An 18,123-nucleotide genomic window follows, 5' to 3' on the forward strand; every position below is an offset into this window, starting at 1 on the left:
ATAAGTTATATTTTAATGGAATAAACATAAATAAAAATAAATATATTTTTTTTAAAAAAAGCCAAATGATACTAAATTAACAGTGATGGGGATAAACAGTCTGCAAAAACACCCCAAATACCCAAGCTAAGAAGGACTTAATTACAAATCTATTAACAGCAGCAAGATTAATTATAGCAAAAAAGTGGAAAGATCAGACTGATCTACAAATACAAGATTGGTATAAAGAAATATGGCAAATGGCAAGTAATAAGTTAACATGTGGAATTAAGGTTAAAAAAAGGAATAATGAAGAGTAATTGTTTTTTAAAATTTTTTATTGTTTTTTTCACAAATACAATACATTATCATATATGTCTATTGTACATATTTACAGTATATCTATATCATAATTTTTAACCTTTCTATATTTCTATTATTTATAAAGTACTCTACATGTAACTGTCAGGTAAACCAAAGCAATTTCTTTTTAAACCTTCTTTTCTAACGTGATAATACTCATTCTAGCTATATTTGTATTTCATTATATAGTCCTGTCTTCAGCGAATTGAATTTATACAAAAATTATACCACATAAATTCCTTTTTCTTCTTTTAGTTTATCCATGGTTTCCAAATCTTGTTCAAAGTCATTAAGTGATTCCTTATTTATATAACAAGTCAGCCTATCTGTTTCCATTAAATCATGTATCTTTAATAACCAAGAGTCTATACAAGATATTAGTTCCTTTTCCCAAAAGGATGCCAGTAGTAAGAGAAATGAATTTGAAGCAATGTGGAAACTATTTGTACAAAAGGTTTTAGTAAAAGTGGGAGGTGTTTTACCTCCGTGGGAAGAGTCACAATTTTGGAGGGTAGAGTAATATGAAGACATTAGGCTCTTTAGGCTCTGGTGATGGGGAGCACTTGGGGAAGGAGGAAAAACATGAATTAGTATTAAACATTTGTGGAATTATGAATAGTATATGATGAAAAGAAGACAGTAACAAGAATGAAGATATTAATAATAATATTGTGTGGTTTTTTTTAAATTACTGGTTTAGTTAATATGAAATGGTTTAATATGAATAAGATTTAGATAAGATAGTAAAGGATGGATAATTAATGTGATTTGTTACATATTGTATGTGGAATATTATTAATCTATTAACAGCAGCAAGATTAATTACAGCAAAAAAGTGGAAAGATCAGGGAGATCTGCAAATAAAAGATTGGTATAAAGAAATACGGCAAATGGCAATTAATGATAAGTTAACGTGCATATTATGTATTGTAACTTTTTACTGGTTTTGTTTTTTGGTCTTTTATGATTGAGATGGGGGTTAGGGGATTGTTTTAAATGCACATTTTAAGCATATTGTATGTTATTGTTTTCCTTGTTCTGTAACCTGCCTTGATTCCTTTGGGAAAGGGTGGGACATAAATAAATTATATATTATTATTATTATTATTATTATTGTAAAAGAGGAAGGTGTTTTACTTTTTATTTTTACTTATTATTATTAAATATTATTTATATTATTAAATTGTAAATATTATGTATATTTACTTTTTATTATTATTTAATAACAATATTTTATATATTAATAGTACTATATTATAAACATTGTTGTTGTTGTTGTTGTTGTAAGAGGAAAGTGTTTTACTTTTTATTTTATTGACTTTTTATTATTATTTTAATAATATTTTTATTTTATTGTAAAATATTATTTATATCACTATATTATTATTATTATCGTTATTATTATTAAACACTATTGCATGTAGGTTATAATTTTTAAAAAACCCAAATAGTGTATTTTCGGTCTACTAAGCGCCTCACTTTAAGAGGCCTAAAAGACACTGCATCTCATTTCCCCTCAGCTAATCTAAGCACTGACTCATTCCTCTCACTCTTTCCCCCTCCCCTCCTCGTTCATCCCGACTCTCGCGAGAGTTAGCCTCTGTAAACGCGATGTCCTTTAGGGCGCTCCAGCAGCAGCCTCAGTGCCGTAGGCTGAGGAGGAGGGGGTTGAAAAGAAGAAGAGAAAGCGAGAGACAGAGGAGCGCGCGCACGCCAAAGAGGCGGTGCCCAACCCCCCTTGAGTGATTGACGAGCCCTGTCCGCCAATGAGAGAGGGCCTAATCCAAGCGTTCAGCCAATAGCAAGGCGCGGCTGTTAGGCGAGGCCTCGGCGCGCGGCTGGGCTCGATTGATCCCAAGCCCTTGGCGACGGCGGCGTTGTTCAGTCGGCGCGAGAACATTCTAGAGGTAAGTCCTCGGCGGCCATTACGGCGCTGCCCTGTTTGAAAAAGGAAAGAACAGCTTCGTTTTTTTCCATCGGCGCTGCGTGCGCGCCCCCGCCCCTCCCTCGCTCCCCGGCGCGCGCCCCCGCCGCCCTCTGTTTTAACAATGCTGCCTGCTCCTCCTTCTCTGACTGCTGCCTCTCCTTCCCGGCAGAGTCACCGGCCCGGCCGCCGCTCGCGCTGAACCGCCTCGGAACCCCCCACCCTTCCTCCTCCTCCTCCTCCTCCTCCTCTTCCTCCTCCTCTCCCCTTGAGACACACAGACCCCCGTCGAGGCGCTGCTCGGAGGTGACACCATCGGCCGCCGTTTCTCCTCCTCGCACCGATTCCGGCTTCGTCGCAGCCCGGGGCGAGCAGCGTTGGGTTTATGTCTGTATTGGACGAAAACGGTAAGGCACCGGACTGGGAGGGAGAGAGAGACATACGGGCATTTTGCGCGGAGGGAGGGAGGGAGGGAGGGAGGGTCGTCTTAGTGCTATTCTCCATCATGGTCTGGGTTCCAGTCCTGGCTCACATGCCTCGGCCTCAGAGGATGATGGCCCTGGAGAACATTAGATTGTTGTTATACATTTTTCTGTACCCTGTTTTTCTGCCATTATTGCTATTATTATTACTACTACTACTACTACTATCGTGCCTTTCTCCCAATATAGGAGGGCTTGCAAATGGCTCCAGGGAGGCGTTGGTGGGGGACCCAAGAGGAGGAGATAATAATATAACAGTATAATAGAATATAAGAGGAGGAGGAAAAGTGGGTTGTAAAGCCTCAAAGCCTGGTTTGACTCTGGGTTCAAATCCTGGCTGAGCCATAGAGGTCCCAAGTCACACTCTCTCAGCCTCAGAGGATGGCCCTGACAAACCCCTTGTTCTTACTATTATTGCTATCATGGTTTCATTATATCCTGTCTTTCTCCCAATATAGGAGGGATTTGGGGGGTCCTAAGAGGAGGAGGAAAAGTGGGCTGTAAATCCCCAAAGATCCAGTGAGGTTTGGGTTCAAAGCCTTGCTGTGGGTGGGTCTGTGGGTTACACAGCTTTAGAGGATGGCCTGGCCAGCCCATTGTTACTACTTTCTCCCAGTATAGGAGGAGTGTTGGCAAATGGCTCCAGGGCCTAAAAGGAGGAGGAACACTGGGTTGTAAATCCTCAAATAATCCAGTCCTGGCTGGGCCATAGGGATCCCAAGTCACACTCTCTCAGCCTCAGATGGCGGCTGAGGAGGAAATTGGCAAGAAAGCCCCCCATGATAGGGTCGCCGTGAGTGAGTCGGAAAGGACTTGGAGGCCCACCACACAGATGCGTATGTGGGATGGATTATCCACCGTGGCTGTTGTTGATAGGATCCCAGAGTTTGAGGGACCCTCAAGGGCCATCCAGTCCAGCCCCATTCTGCCATTAAGGAAGACACAAGACCCTCCTCATAGAGGGCTATTCATCCTCTGTTTCACAACCTCCAGAGAAGGAAACTCCACCGCTCTCCCCAAAGGGCTCCTCTTGGGGTAAAATGCTGAAGGTTGACACGCATGGATATGTGGGATTACAGTTAATTGTTTTTAATGGGGGGTTTTTCTCTTGAGGGACCCCTTGCTAGAAAGATGGGCTTTTTATTCCTTAGTTGGGGATCCAGAGAGAGAGAGAAAGGGAGATTTGTGGTAATTCTTTTCTCTGAACACACCTTGAGAGAAAATAATTACATATATATATATATATAAAACCACACATACTATGTATCACATGAAGGAACATTGAAAGAAAAGAGCACCACATATGTCACCACACACACATATAAACATATGTGTGTTTGTGTATATATGGTGTACATGTGTACATATATATACACACACGAGGAGCATTAAGAATTACCACAAATATATATAACCACACACTATAACATGAAGGAACATTGAAAGAAAAGAGCACCAGAGATATACATGTGTGTGTTTATATACGTATGGTGTGTGCGTATATATATATATATATATATATATGAAGGCGCATTGAGAAAAGAATTACCACAAATATATAACCACACACAGCACTATCTTTGTGTATCACATGAAGGAGAGTTGAAAGATCACCACATATAGACATACACAGAAATAGATATATGTGTGGTTACACATATATCTATATTTCTCTTGTCATATTTGTGTTGGTCTATGACCCTAATAGAGATAAACTGAACTATGTATCATATAAAGGGGTGTTGAGAGAGGATTTACCACAAATACACATATAGTGTGTGTTTTATCACACACACCCCAGAAAAGAAAGACCACAAATCTGTTTCCCCTTCTCTCCATCTTCTTCCCACCCCCATGAAGGAATAAAGAGCCCCACCTTTTTACCAAGGGGTCTCCTAAAGAGATTTATGGGTTTGTTTTTTAAAAAAAAAAGCTGGGATTCTACATATAAATGTGTGGGGATATATATATATATAGTGTGTGTGTGTGTTGTATGTATGTATGTATATATGTGTGTATACTCTCTCTATATATCTATTTGTGTGTGTCTGTTGTCCCTCTGCGCTCGCATCCTGGGTGCTGGGCGCAGAGCTTGCTCCTTCCACACAAGATGGCGGCTGCCAGCTCCTCCGCGCTTCTTTCCTCGTGATCGAGGGGAGGGGGAGCGAGAGAGAGGCCGCTGCCGCCGACTCGTTCAGCTGCGCATGCGCGCGCGCCGCCGCCCTCTATGGCGCAGTTCCTAAACCCGCAGCGTGAGGGAGAGGGGGCGGGGCGGTTTAGAACGGACTGAGAAAAGAGTGGTTTTTTTTTAAGGGGGCTGCATTGTGAACGCGCATGCGCGAGGGAGAAGATAAAGGAGGGGAGATGCGCAAGCGCAGTGTTGACGCCACCGACGCCTCTTCCTCCTCTTTAGGGCTGACTCAGTGGTTAATTGCTGCATTTCTGAGTCATTCAGATCAACAGGGAGGGGAAGGAAGCAAGGAGGGAGGTAGTAAAAAGGGGGGAGAGAGAGGAAGTGTGTCGTTAATAGGCCACTGCCTCGTGGTCTGTGAATGGCTTTAAGTCCCAGCAGGTAAAATAGCAGCATTTACTTCTCTTTCCCTCCTCCTCCTCCTCCAGTGTTTTCCTTCCACTATTTTCCTTTAAGGCCCAACTGACTGCAGAAAGGGAATGTCTTTTAACAGCCGCCGCAGCCAGTCTTGGAGACGGAATAACCCGGTTTGAGACTGCTTTAAAACTGCCCTGGCTTGATGCTAGAGAATTCTGGGAATTGTAGTTTTATTTTGGCACCGCTGACAGAAGGCTAAGTGCCTCACAAAACTACAGTTCCCAGAATCCCCTAGCATTGAGCCAAGGCAGTTAAAGTGATCTCAAAAGTGGGTTATTTATGCATCCACACTGGAGATGATGCTTTAAGTTGTTGTCTGTCTCAAGGCTGTGGAATTCTGGGAGTTGGAGTTTGTTGTGGGGCTCTGCTCCGCTCTGGGCCCACAACAAACTCCAACTCCCAGAATTCCATAGCCTTGAGACAGAAAGAGTTAAAGTGGCATCTAGTGCGGGTGCAGCCTTGGAGCGAAATCTCTTCTGAAGGAAAGAGTTGGGCCTTCTGGAGTAAATGTTCAGGAACAACGAAATGCATCTACGCTTCAGAATCCGAGCGGGTTTGACACCATCGTGGCTCCGTCCTGTGGAATCCTGGGGTTTGTACCTTCGTGGGATCGTTCGGCCTTCTCTCGTCAGGAACTTTGGTGCTGCGACAAGCCAAAAAGAAAAATCTCAGGATCCCATGGGATGGGGAGCCAAGACAGTTAAAGTGGTGTCAAGTTGTGTTGATTCCAGAACCCAGGCAGTTGGTGTTGTGTCATGGGAGCATTAGGTAATGGAGTCGTTCAGCTATGCTCTTGCAGTTAGCTCTTTGAAGAGGTGCATTTTCATTTCTCAGTTGTAGTTTCTTAGTTTCTGTTCTGCCCCTGTTGTGACTCCGGTATTCGTTTGTCAATGCCCTTGAGCACAATGGATGTGTTACACATGAGTAGCTGGTGTCCAGTGTCTATCGACTAAAAATAAGCGCTGATAAATAGTAACTGATACAACTTGGAACTGATAACGCTGCCTGCCTACTAACTGTAGAGCAGGTAGGTAACAAAGTCTTACTCTTCTACAGAATCCAGAAATGAAAATTAACTTCAAGTTATGCATATAGGAGATATATAAAACATAAATGAATACATTTCACGTTTAGATTGGGATCCCCCTCCAAGGTATATCATTATGTATATGAAAACACTTCCCACTTTATAAAGGTATGGAATATCACTACGTTCTAGTTTTATCATACTCAGAGTATTCTGAGCTGAACAAGCAGACATAAATCAGTCAGGCATTAGTTTTGGAGCTGTTTGTTTTTAGTACAGGTTGAACATCCCTGTCAGAAATGCTTGGGGCCAGAAGTATTTGGGATTTTAAAAAGTTTTGGGGTTTTTTGCTTATACATAGTGATATACCTTGGAGGTGGGGTCCAAATCTGAACATGAATTTTATTTATGTTTCATGTACCTTCTTTAACATAACCTGAAAGTAATTTTATACAATATTTTACTTTAGTTTAGTTTTTTTGCATGAAACGAAAGTTTTTGTGCATTGAACCATCAGAAAGCAAAGGTCGCTATCCCAGCCACCTGTGAACAAAGTTTTGGATTTTGGAGCATTTTGGATTTTTTTCAAGGAGAGATACTGAACCTTTATTGACCTTTTCCCCAGCTGCAGGGGTTCTTCATGTCAGAGTGTGAATGTTTAACAGAACCAGTTTGTTTTGACATTGTTAAGCTTCAAAAAGCAAAGCATAATATGTATGCTATTATTTCCAGTATGGTAAACATCACTTAAAATGAACATATGACGTTTTATGGTAAGTGAAGCAAAAAAAGGAAAGTCCTGGCTTCTGAGCAGTATTGAGAAGGGATTTGTCTCTCATAAATTATGGATACAAAGTACCATTACAACTTAAGTGTTCTTGTTTTCTTCAATCTTTCAGAGCTGTTGCGCAGCCATTGGTACCTGTATTGGGGAAATATAGCATACAAGCAAGAACCTCACAGCCTCGGTGGCGAAAAATTTTTCATGTCAGAGACCGAGAACTCTTGCAGTCGTTTATGTCATCACGTCTTCTCCAGACAGAAGATACCAAAAAGTTGCAATCAAAGATCTCTCCATCTTATTGATAAAGCCACTAATAAGCCAAAATGTCTGTCAATGTCAACCGCAGTGTGTCCGATCAGTTCTATCGCTACAAAATGCCCCGTCTGATTGCCAAGGTAGCTATTGAACCTTCTTAAGACATAGCTTGAATATGCCATGTATAAAAATTGTGAAGTGTAATCATTGTAACTTGAATTAGACTGCACTTGCAGTGTACATTTAACCACATTTCTTTTCCTAGGTTGAGGGCAAAGGAAATGGGATAAAGACAGTTATAGTCAACATGGTTGACGTTGCAAAGGCGCTTAATCGGCCTCCTACGTGTAAGTTGATACAATTTATCTTTGGGCTTCTTATTACTACAAGTCACTATAAACATGTTTCCTAGAGGTTGCAAACTGCCTGTAAATTTAACTTGGAAGTAAAAGGATCCTTGCAGTAGCTATGATAGTCTTAGAGGTTCCATACACAGCTTTGTATTGCTGGCATCATGAGCTCAGTAGCCCTTGCAGCAGAAAAGAAATAGCTGTGTGTGCAGCTTTGTGTCACGGTGATGGCAAGTCCTATGGTACCCAGTACTTATAATTTGGAAGCCACCTTGAGTATGAGTTGCAAATGGTAGAGAAAGTGTGGTATAAAATTTATTAATAACAGTCTAAAACTTCAAAGTGGTCACTAGTTTTGTGTTACCCTATATTTCATAAAAGGCAATGGTGAACCAGATGTGCAGTGTGTGGAAATGCTGTGGTGATGCAATTTATTAATGTTGTTAGGAGAGAATGTCATAATCTTAATCATAAAGTAATTGGACAGTAAAGACGTGTTCATATTGAAAATTATAAGTACTGTTTCTGCACAATCAAATGAAGCATGAGTTTTCAGGAAGGAGGGAGGTCTTGATAATGCTACATCTGTAAATAGGTGTGAGAAAGAAAGATATTGGGAATTCTTATGACAGTATTTTCTTTTCTTGAAAGATCCCACCAAATTTTTTGGTTGTGAACTGGGAGCGCAGACCCAGTTTGATGTTAAGAATGACCGTTACATTGTCAATGGATCTCATGAGGCGAATAAGCTACAAGACATGTTGGATGGGTTCATTAAAAAATTTGTTCTCTGTCCTGAGTGTGAGAATCCTGAAACTGATCTGGTAGGTGGTGTTTTTTGCTATTGGAGATTGCAAGTTCTGTTGCTTGTTTTAGGAAAAGATTAGTAGTCTCAGGGCACAGCCTAATGGCAGTCTATGCAACAACCATACTGATTCTTAAGCAGTTCTACATTGGATCAGTCCTGGGGGAAAATTCCCTTGTATATTGCCTTGAGTTCTCATTTTTGAGGAAAGGTGGAATATAAACTAAATAGATTTTAGCTGAAGTTACAGCAAGTGCAAGACAGTTTTTAAATCAATACTTCACACTCTTGGATTTGCACTAGAGAACAGGTTCTGTGTAGTCTTCAGGTAGTTCAGAGGGTTATCCTATACTAAAGTCAGTGGGAATCTTGAGTAGACACACACAGTGTGTCCATTTTTGGTTTTGAATATTTAATGTCACGTGTATTGTGGTTCTTGGCCTTTTAGAGTTCTTAAAGGTTGAAGCTAGCACCTTAAGCCCAGAAGCAGATTCCTAGACAGTGAAGCTAATAGAGGATCATATGTTACAGTTTTATTCCCTACATTATTTATTGTTGGCAGGGAAATCCACTTAGCTGCTTTTCAAACTAACTTTTAATAGACCAAAGTAGCATTAAAGTTACTGTTTTTCCTTGACAGCATGTCAATCCTAAGAAACAAACTATTGGTAACTCTTGCAAAGCCTGTGGCTATCGAGGCATGCTTGACACAAACCATAAACTCTGCACGTTCATTCTCAAAAACCCACCTGGTAAGTGAATGGTTTTATGGCTGATTTTGATGTTCCTTGAACAATGTGAGTAAAAGAAACATCTTTCGCTTCAGCTGGTTGAAAATGCCTTTGTGTGTTTGGCCATATTTGTGGCACAAGGCAGTCATCAGTAAAGTTCAGGTAGTATTGCTTTAAGACTTACGCAAGCAACACTCTGTGGTAGATACCTAGTTGTCTGCTTCAATTTAAGCTTGCAATAATAAGTATAGTCTAACCTATTCCAGAGGTCTCTGTAGGTGAGGTCATCTGTTATATGGACTCGAACATCCCAGAATAGTTAGTTTCACCCTAAAAAAAACATAATGCGCTCTAGTCCAGTCTTCCAGAACCAGGTGCCCTCTAGATGTTTTGGATTTCAATTCTCATTTTCCCTCACCAGTGGATGGATATGTTAACTAAGGCTAATGAGAGTTGCAGAGGCAGATGTAAAACATCTGGATTTAGTTTGTTTCAGATGACACCACTACATTCATAGCTGCCTTTTTATCCTTTATGGTATTGCCACAGAAAGCATACTATAAGTGACATTTCAGGCACTCTTAATGCTTTGGTGTTTATTGTGATACAGGCGTCCCCCGGGTTACGAAATTAATTCGTTCCGGCGCCATTTTCGTAACCCGGAAGTCTTTCGTTAGCCGAATCCCCATAGGCGCTAATGGGGAAAAGCCGCGTTTTGGTGCGAAATAGCGCCGAAAAGCACCAAAACTTTTTTCGCAAGCCGGGGAAACCTTCGTAACCCGGAAATAATTAATTAATGTTTTTTTTTTCGTAACCCGAAAAATTCGTAACGCGGCGCGTTCGTATCCCGGGGGACGAGTGTACTTGGGTTTTTGTTTCAGAGGTAAAGATGATAACTTACAATGGGTATACTGATTAACCTGTAAAGAGTCATTGAGCCATAACCTTTTAGTTCATTCTACAAAAACTGTTCACATGGCACAGTAGGCATTAGAACATATAAACTGGATCTAGAAGCAGAAAGATCTGGTGTTGTTTTTTTTTTAAATAGTTCGTTAAAGGTCAGATGTTTTGGTTCTAAAAGGCAGCTTTGCAGGCTTGTTCTTACACTATAGACCAAAAATATTCCTAAGAGGTCTTTGTCATAACTGGTTTTGCTAAATTCAGTTCCTTGCTCTGTGTAGCAAAGTAGAAACTCCTGATGTATATTTGGAGGTGTTTGCTAGTTAATTGAAACTAAAAGTTGACAAAGAGTCAGGTGCACATCTGTCTGAAAGCATCTGCTAATTGGAACTTCATTACTATTTGCAGAGAGCAGTGAGTCTGGTACAGGCAAGAAAGAGAAAGACAAGAAGAACAGGAAAGGCAAAGATAAAGAGAATGGTTCTGTGTCTAATACAGAGACACCACCGCCTCAGTCAGCCCAACCAGAAGAACTTAGTCCTCCAAATGTAGCGGTAAGTAGATATGGCCAAATCTGAATGGACGAGGAATATTTAGTCTGGTCAAAAGTGACAACGTTCTCAATCCTGTATATTGTTTCCTAGTAAGAGAAATATATGTTAAATAATAAATAATAATAAATTTTATTTATATACCGCTATTCCAAGGATCACAGCAGTGAACAATAGAAGATAAAACAGTTAAAACAACACGAGCCCCAACCCCCCCCAACAGAATTACAACAGTTAACAACAATTAGCAGTCAACAACGATAAAAAAACCAACAGCACCCCAAGCAAATGGCTGTGTAGAGTGGAAGACATTGTAAACATCGCCAAGGGGAAAAGAATAACAGACAAGGCTCACGGGGGGGGGGGGGAAGCCTGGCGGAATAAGAAGGTCTTCAGATCCTTCAAATGTTGAGCTCATGACTGAAACTTTTACTGTTATATCTACTTAAACTTTTCAGAAAACATGCAGGGGTAGCTGTGTTGGCCATTTAACAAATGCAAACAAAAATCCATCAGTGATATCTTTATTTGCCAACCGAAATGCACAATACACTTGTTCCAAGCTTTCAAAGCTCCATGGGCTTCTTCAGGCAAGATGTTACAAACCAAACAGGAGGAGGGGGAAACCAATTGGAGATGTTAGTCAGATGCCTCCATGTTCTTTCAGTCCTTAGTAAACACTGGTATACTGGGGAGGATATATTTTGTGCAGGCAGGCTCTCTTACTTCTGGCCATGCCACAATAGGAGATTTTCTTAAAGTCCATTTGCATCTCAACAGCGACCCCTCTTTTGCAATCCAGTATGTCTCCATTCCAGTGAGGTCACAGGTCTCTTTGTAGGCCGAGAACAATGGATTCCTCATGATGTCTCCATGTTTTTGCATCAGGGACATTTTGCTGGTATAGAGGTAAAACATGCGAATTCAGTCCAAATTTAAGAAGGAAAAATTGTTTTGCGTAAACTTTTCAGGACGATGATGATGATGACTGGGGTGAAGACACAACTGAAGAAGCCCAGCGGCGCAGAATGGATGAAATCAGTGATCATGCAAAAGTTCTCACACTGACTGATGACCTAGAAAGGACTGTTGAAGAAAGAGTCAATATATTATTTGACTTTGTTAAGGTAACATTATATTGGTGTGCATTCGTCACATTTTTTGGTTACCTTTCACTTTATATAATTTTCAGAGTAAAATCAGTGGCATGACAGGACTGGATGGTTTACTGTAATAAGCTGTACATTATTAACTTCCTGGATAGTTCTTAAGTTGCAAGTATAGCAACCTTTGATTTAAATAATTTTTGTTCTTTCAGAAAAAGAAGGATGAAGGTGTCATAGAGTCTTCTGACAAAGACATTGTGGCAGAAGCAGAACGACTGGATGTTAAAGCTATGGGCCCTCTGGTATTGACTGAAGTCCTCTTTGATGAAAAGATAAGAGAACAGATAAAGAAATACAGGCGCCACTTCTTGCGTGTAAGTTTTCCCAGTGAGTTCTCAAAGCTTTAACGTGGTTAAAGAATGCAGTGAGATAGTGAAGCTGGAAATGAGTGCTTTTTCCTTGGTGTATCAAACTGCAGCATCTCACTGCTAGATGCAAAGAAGGCTCATAAACGGTATTTTTACATCTACCATAAAAGTGCAGAAGTCAGGGTTGTGGGAGAATTTTCCCTCTTACCCATCCATGCAATTTCTTTGCTGGATCGTGAGTGAGCAACATCTCTGCAGCCAGGATAGGAATACAGAAGACTGTCAGAGAAGGAATGAAAGTCCTTGCTGTAGCTGCGCACTTGGCTTATGTACTGCACAGGCAGGACAAAGCCTCCACACCTTGTCTAGAAATCAGGGTGCCAGAGTAGCTTTTGAAGAACTCGGAGGCTTTTCTTGTGAGTGAAAGAAATTAATTACCTGTGGGGTCTAGATAGATGATCTATCTCAGTGGTGACAAACCTATGGCACGCGTGCCAGAGGTGGCACTCAGAGCCTTCTCTGTGGGCACACATGCTGTCGCCCTAGCACAGAGTTTGCCAGAGTTCATTACTAGAAAGCCAGAGGAATGTGGCACTTTGCAATAAATAAGTGGGGTTTGGGTTGCAGTTTGTGCACTTGGTCTGCAAAAGGTTCACCATCACTGATCTAGCTAAATGGACTTGGCATTTCTCTCATTCTTTTCCTGTTTACTTCATAGTTTTGTCACAACAACAAGAAAGCTCAGAGATACCTTCTTCATGGTTTGGAATGTGTAGTAGCCATGCATCAATCTCAGCTGATTTCTAAAATTCCACATATCTTGAAGGAAATGTATGATGCAGATCTTCTAGAAGAAGAAGTCATTTTGAGCTGGGCAGAAAAGGTCAGTGTTACACACCAAAATAGTTTTTACAAGCAGTCTGAACTCTGGATAAGCCAGTTTTTGCCATTGACATACATCACATTAAGCTGCCTTGATTCTCAGGAAGCTACAAAGAGGCACCAAAAGATGTTTTTTGTTTTGTTTTGTTTTGTTCGCCTGAAAAGGAATGTATAGGCACCTGTATTTTGGCTTAATGTGATCCTACTTGCAAGGGGACTTGGAATATGCAACTCACTGGTGATAATGTAGACTTTCTGGTATTCTTGGTAAAAGTGCTTGAACATAGGCTTCGTTGTCATCTAGAATAAAGGTCTGTTGAAGGAAAGGACCCATATTAATTGTTGAACCTGCAAGCATTAAAGAAATTTGAATTTCAAAGGTCAATTGTTTCTTTGCAAGTTAGGTCAACTCTCATTGTGGTAGGTCCTTGGTATTCCTAGCTTGTCTTGGATAGGCTAATGCCAATTGTCTTTAAGTCCAGTGATATATAATTGCATAATGGATGGGTGATATGGTGCCTGTATCAGCTGCTAATTTGAGTCTTCTTCTTTAGGCCTCAAAGAAATATGTCTCTAAAGAGCTTGCCAAAGAAATTCGTGTCAAAGCAGAGCCATTCATTAAATGGCTAAAGGAGGCTGAAGAGGAATCATCTGGTAATGAAGAAGAGGAGGATGAAGATGAAAATATTGAGGCAAGAATTAATCACCTTCCCTTTAAAAAGTGTTTCAAAAGGAACATTTTCTTTTGTGAATCTTGGAAGCTCTATCTTGAAAATCTGGTAATGGGGATAGATAAAATATTAATACTTTGGTTGGCTTTCACATTTGGAAGCCTGATTATGTGAGTGAATCATGTTTGCTTTAGTCCAAGAATAGGACTAAAGCATGGCATGTGAACTGTACAAATGCCTGAACCCCAAAGAAAAATCAAAGGTCATTTGTTTTAAATTAGAATTGTGGGCCTTAAGCTGCTATATCAGGAGTAATGGTGAAAAATGACAAATCAGCACCAGTGAAGTACAGAATATCATTTTGGGGGTAGACAGCAGTACATATAATGTAGTAGAAGAGTAAGAATAAATCTTATTCATGGAAGGGTGATAACAGTATTTCAAACAAACTTTCCTGCTTCTGTCGCTACATGGTTACCTGCCAGGGAGACTGTAGCTGGATTTCCTACACTGAGCTGGATTCAATGGCCTGTGGGGGCCCCTTTTAACTATTATTCTGTGTATTGTAACATGGTAATATTAAGCCACATTAAGGTTGTGTCCACACTGCAGATATAATCCAGTTTGATGCCATTTTAACTGCCATAGCTCAACACTATGGAATTCTAGGGATTGTAGCTTGTTGTGTTACCAGAGCTGCACAGCCAACTGCAGTTCCTAGAATTCCATAGCATTGAGCCATGGCAGTTCAAGTGGTGTAAACCCTGGTTATTTCTGCAGTATGGATGCAGTCTTAATGATGCTTGTTTATTGGACACTTAACAAAGAAATTGTGCTGTCTGCTAAAATGCCTCAAACTTTGAAACATGAGCATTACATCTACTAACTGTACCTATTCCTGCAGGTGGTGTACTCCAAGACTGCCAGTGTACCTAAAGTTGAAACTGTGAAGCCTGCAAACAACAAGGAAGAAGATATTGACATTGATGCTATTTAAAGTGAACCAACCTAGTTTCCAGTGTTGCAGTGCGTACCTCTCTCTCTGCATCTCTTGCCAGAAGTGCAACATTTGTGCACAAGCTGTAATGCCTATAAACATCGTGCTTCACTTCTTGAACTCAAATGTATCTTACCATGACTGGTATTGTAACTAAGTTTAACAAGATGAGAGGAGTTAATACACCAGCAAACTGATCCAAGTTTGCTGTACAGCATGTTTCTTTTAAACTTGTCTTGGACATAAATACTTGGAGCACATTTATACAGTTGTGAAAATAAAGGATTTGGTTTTGAAATCTTCAGCTTTATGACTCTTCTGGTAGTTATTCACTATATAAGATTTCATTACATTCTAATCACCAAAGAAGCAGGAACCCCAGACACATTTTTCATTGTGTGCCAGGATAGCATAGTTTTTAGATTTAGGTTTCGCTTTCCTAGTTTCTCTGGATATGCCTGTACTTTCTTACATGATCAAATTTCTGACACCCAGAGAGGAGATAAATTGCTACACCGAGGGATGTTGCAGTTGAGGAGTTGGTTATACAGTGCGCTTGTGTATACGCAGGCATGCTTTACGCTTGCCACATGGGGAGAAGGAGCAGCGTGTCCCATAGGGACCAATGGGGCATGCACCCATGGCGTGCGCGAGCCCCATTCATTTAAAGGCAAAATTTGCTTTATGCTGGGGAGTCTGGAACGTAAAGTAAGGGTGCACTGTACCACTCCAGATACTTCAGTAGCCTGTACTTCGTTTTCTCTCCACGTAGCCTGCGGACTTGGTGCTAATAGGTGATGAGTTTCTTTATACATAAACGCAATTGGCCAATGAGATGTAGTGGTTGAAGGCCTTGATTTCTTTGTGGGTGGATGGACAGTATGACATCTTGCCAGTATGAAACCACAGTTAAACCACATGTGTTATGGTTAAGAGTTCGTACTTTGTGAGATGCTAGTGCCTTGCAGGCCTTCATCTAAAAGGTCTAAAAAGGGCTTCTGGGAAGTCCTGTATTAAAGATGTATGTTTTTTTAATTTTGCATTTTCCCTATGTGGAATGAAACTACTTCTTTAAAAAAAACAACTTCAATGCTTCCCTCCCAGTCCACACACAAATTAATGTAGATGCCCTGATGCAAAGTAACTGGAAGATCTCATTCATGAGGTTGCCATAAGTCAAAGCTGACAACAATCAACAAGATGCCATTTATTAAAATACATATGTCACATCTTGTATTGTGATCTCAGAATGGTATACAGTTATCCCTCCATATTCGCTAGGGTTAGGAGAACAAGACCCCCGTGAATATGGAAAAACTGCAAATAACAAAAACACTGTTTTTACCTGAGAGGACACCTCTCTAGCAATCTCTAGGTCCTCCAGTGCAACTCTGTGGTCAATGTCCAACATACACTGACCATAGAATGGCACTCAAGTAGCTACAAATGGTCTTTCAGTGCAACTTTTAGTTAAAGTTGACCACAGAGTTGCACTGGAGGACCTAGACAGTCCTAGAGAGAACATATTAATGAAATCTGTGAATAATCAAATCTGCAAATATCAAAGCCGCAAATATGGAGGGATGACTGTATTAAGTAAATCAATGAGCAGGCAAAAATACACTTGACATGTTAAAGCAGCACATTTAGACTGGAGGTGGGGCATCTGAAAGTAAATTAGGCCCTATTTGGAGATACAACTTTTAAATATTGGGATAGTGTATATTACTGTGTACAATTGTAAAGAACTAAGGAAGCTACTATGCAAATAGAAGGAAGATGGACTTCAAACATCCCAGAATTCCTTACTGTTTAGACTAGCCACGGCCTCTGGGAGTTGAAGTCCCAAACATCCGAAGGACCAAAGTTTGGGAAACTAGATCGTACTGTAGGTGGGTGATTTGCAACTCTCCAGATGTTTGGAGTGTGACTCCAACATTTATTTGCATTTGGCTGTTCTGGCTAGGGCTGGTGCAGGTTGGTTCAGCTCTTCAGCCACCCCTTGCTCTTCGGGGTTATAGATCTGAAACTACTCTGCCTGCTATGAAGGATATCCTTGTTCCTCCTGCTTACTCAGGAATATGCAAAGTCAGCTTGCAGTAGAGGAGTGACCTCTTGGTCTGTGTCCTGCCAAAATCCAGTCAGGATGTGTTGTCACTTCCATCTGAAATAACTATTTTTGACCACTACTGCTGTTTCCTCTTCCTACCTCCTTATGGGATTCAGTGCACAAGTCATTCCAGTTTATGGAGCTAGCTTGCAACCCTAGCTGTGTTTCATTTAGCATTTGCTTGAATTCATACACAGCTTGGGATCAAAATGGGAATGGTATGTAAACCCCATTCCCAACAGCCCTAAGCATCGAGAAATAAAGCATTTGTGGGCTGGGTTATTGGGAAAGGGGTTTGCATACCATTCCCATTTTGATCCCAAGCTGTGTACGAATTCAAGCAAATGCTAGAACACAGTGTTCCATAAGCTAGCTTGTGATCTGAAAGTGCCTTTGGCTTAGACTTTCACTCACAGGAACTCTTTAACCATGTTTTAGCCAAACAATGTTACAAAATTGCCTGCAGGTTTTTGGGCACAGTGTACATAAATAGGAGCACCAAGATTTTGGATGGCAGGGCTTGCATGCATGCTTAGTTATATACTCAGGTGGATGCCTGACTTAGGCTCCCATGAGGGCAGCCCCATGAAGCACTTGGTTCCCCACCAATCCACAAAGCCCTTTGTGCCCACAACAGGGAAGGAGTGCTGTAAAACAATTGCTAAGGCTGGTTTACAAAGGGGCTAGTAGCCTCACAAAGGGTTTGAGATAAACTGGATCTCAAAGGCAGTAGTTTTTTGTCTTGCTAATTGTGTTTAAAGTTTATTTCCTGGACTGAATCTCCCCATACCACCATGGCCACCTGCATGAATACCTGTCTTTACCATCTGAACTGAGAACAACCACCACAACATCTAGACCAAATACAGGGCTAGGACTAACATCAGTTTTTCCCCTTTTTTTCTCCTGTATGATTTTTGATACCATTGCCTGATAAAGAAACCGGTGGGGATTTGAAAGCCTTCTAACATGTATTTTGTGCATTTTGGTTGGTCCGATAAAGGTATCACTGTTCTGTGGATTTTGGATGTTATTGGACTTTGCTATGTGGCCAACATGGCTATTCTTGGATATGGTTACTGCTTGAAATCAAGTGGATCCAATTCAATTGCCTACTGGCCCTATGCTGGGCATCAAGGCCATTGGAAATGGGACCCTCAAATAAAGTAGGCCTAAACAAATATTAATAATAATAATAGAGTTTATTTATAGCTTCCCGCCTCTCCC

The 18,123-nt window shown here is 40.8% G+C and overlaps 1 protein-coding gene and 1 non-coding gene across 2 annotated transcripts; both read left to right on the forward strand.

Annotated features, from left to right (window-relative positions):
* The first annotated feature begins 2,151 nt into the window (after positions 1-2,151).
* EIF5 (eukaryotic translation initiation factor 5) lies at positions 2,152-15,090 on the forward strand. Its single transcript, XM_089522600.1, has 12 exons — positions 2,152-2,249; positions 2,439-2,673; positions 7,283-7,562; positions 7,688-7,769; positions 8,424-8,596; positions 9,218-9,329; positions 10,620-10,765; positions 11,734-11,889; positions 12,081-12,242; positions 12,955-13,119; positions 13,673-13,810; positions 14,694-15,090. Exons 3-12 carry the CDS (start codon positions 7,491-7,493, stop codon positions 14,784-14,786), a joined length of 1,299 nt encoding a protein of 432 aa, XP_089378726.1. The 5' UTR covers positions 2,152-2,249; positions 2,439-2,673; positions 7,283-7,490; the 3' UTR covers positions 14,787-15,090.
* On the forward strand, positions 9,495-9,618 carry LOC149315149 (small nucleolar RNA SNORA28). Its single transcript, XR_016281182.1, has one exon. It is a non-coding gene; the product is annotated as a small nucleolar RNA SNORA28 (small nucleolar RNA).
* Positions 15,091-18,123: the final 3,033 nt, after the last annotated feature.

This window comes from Sceloporus occidentalis, unplaced genomic scaffold (genome assembly GCF_023333645.1).
Source record: "Sceloporus occidentalis isolate IW3139 unplaced genomic scaffold, rSceOcc1.0.p SCAF_4, whole genome shotgun sequence".
Classification (NCBI taxonomy): Eukaryota; Metazoa; Chordata; class Lepidosauria; order Squamata; family Phrynosomatidae; genus Sceloporus; species Sceloporus occidentalis.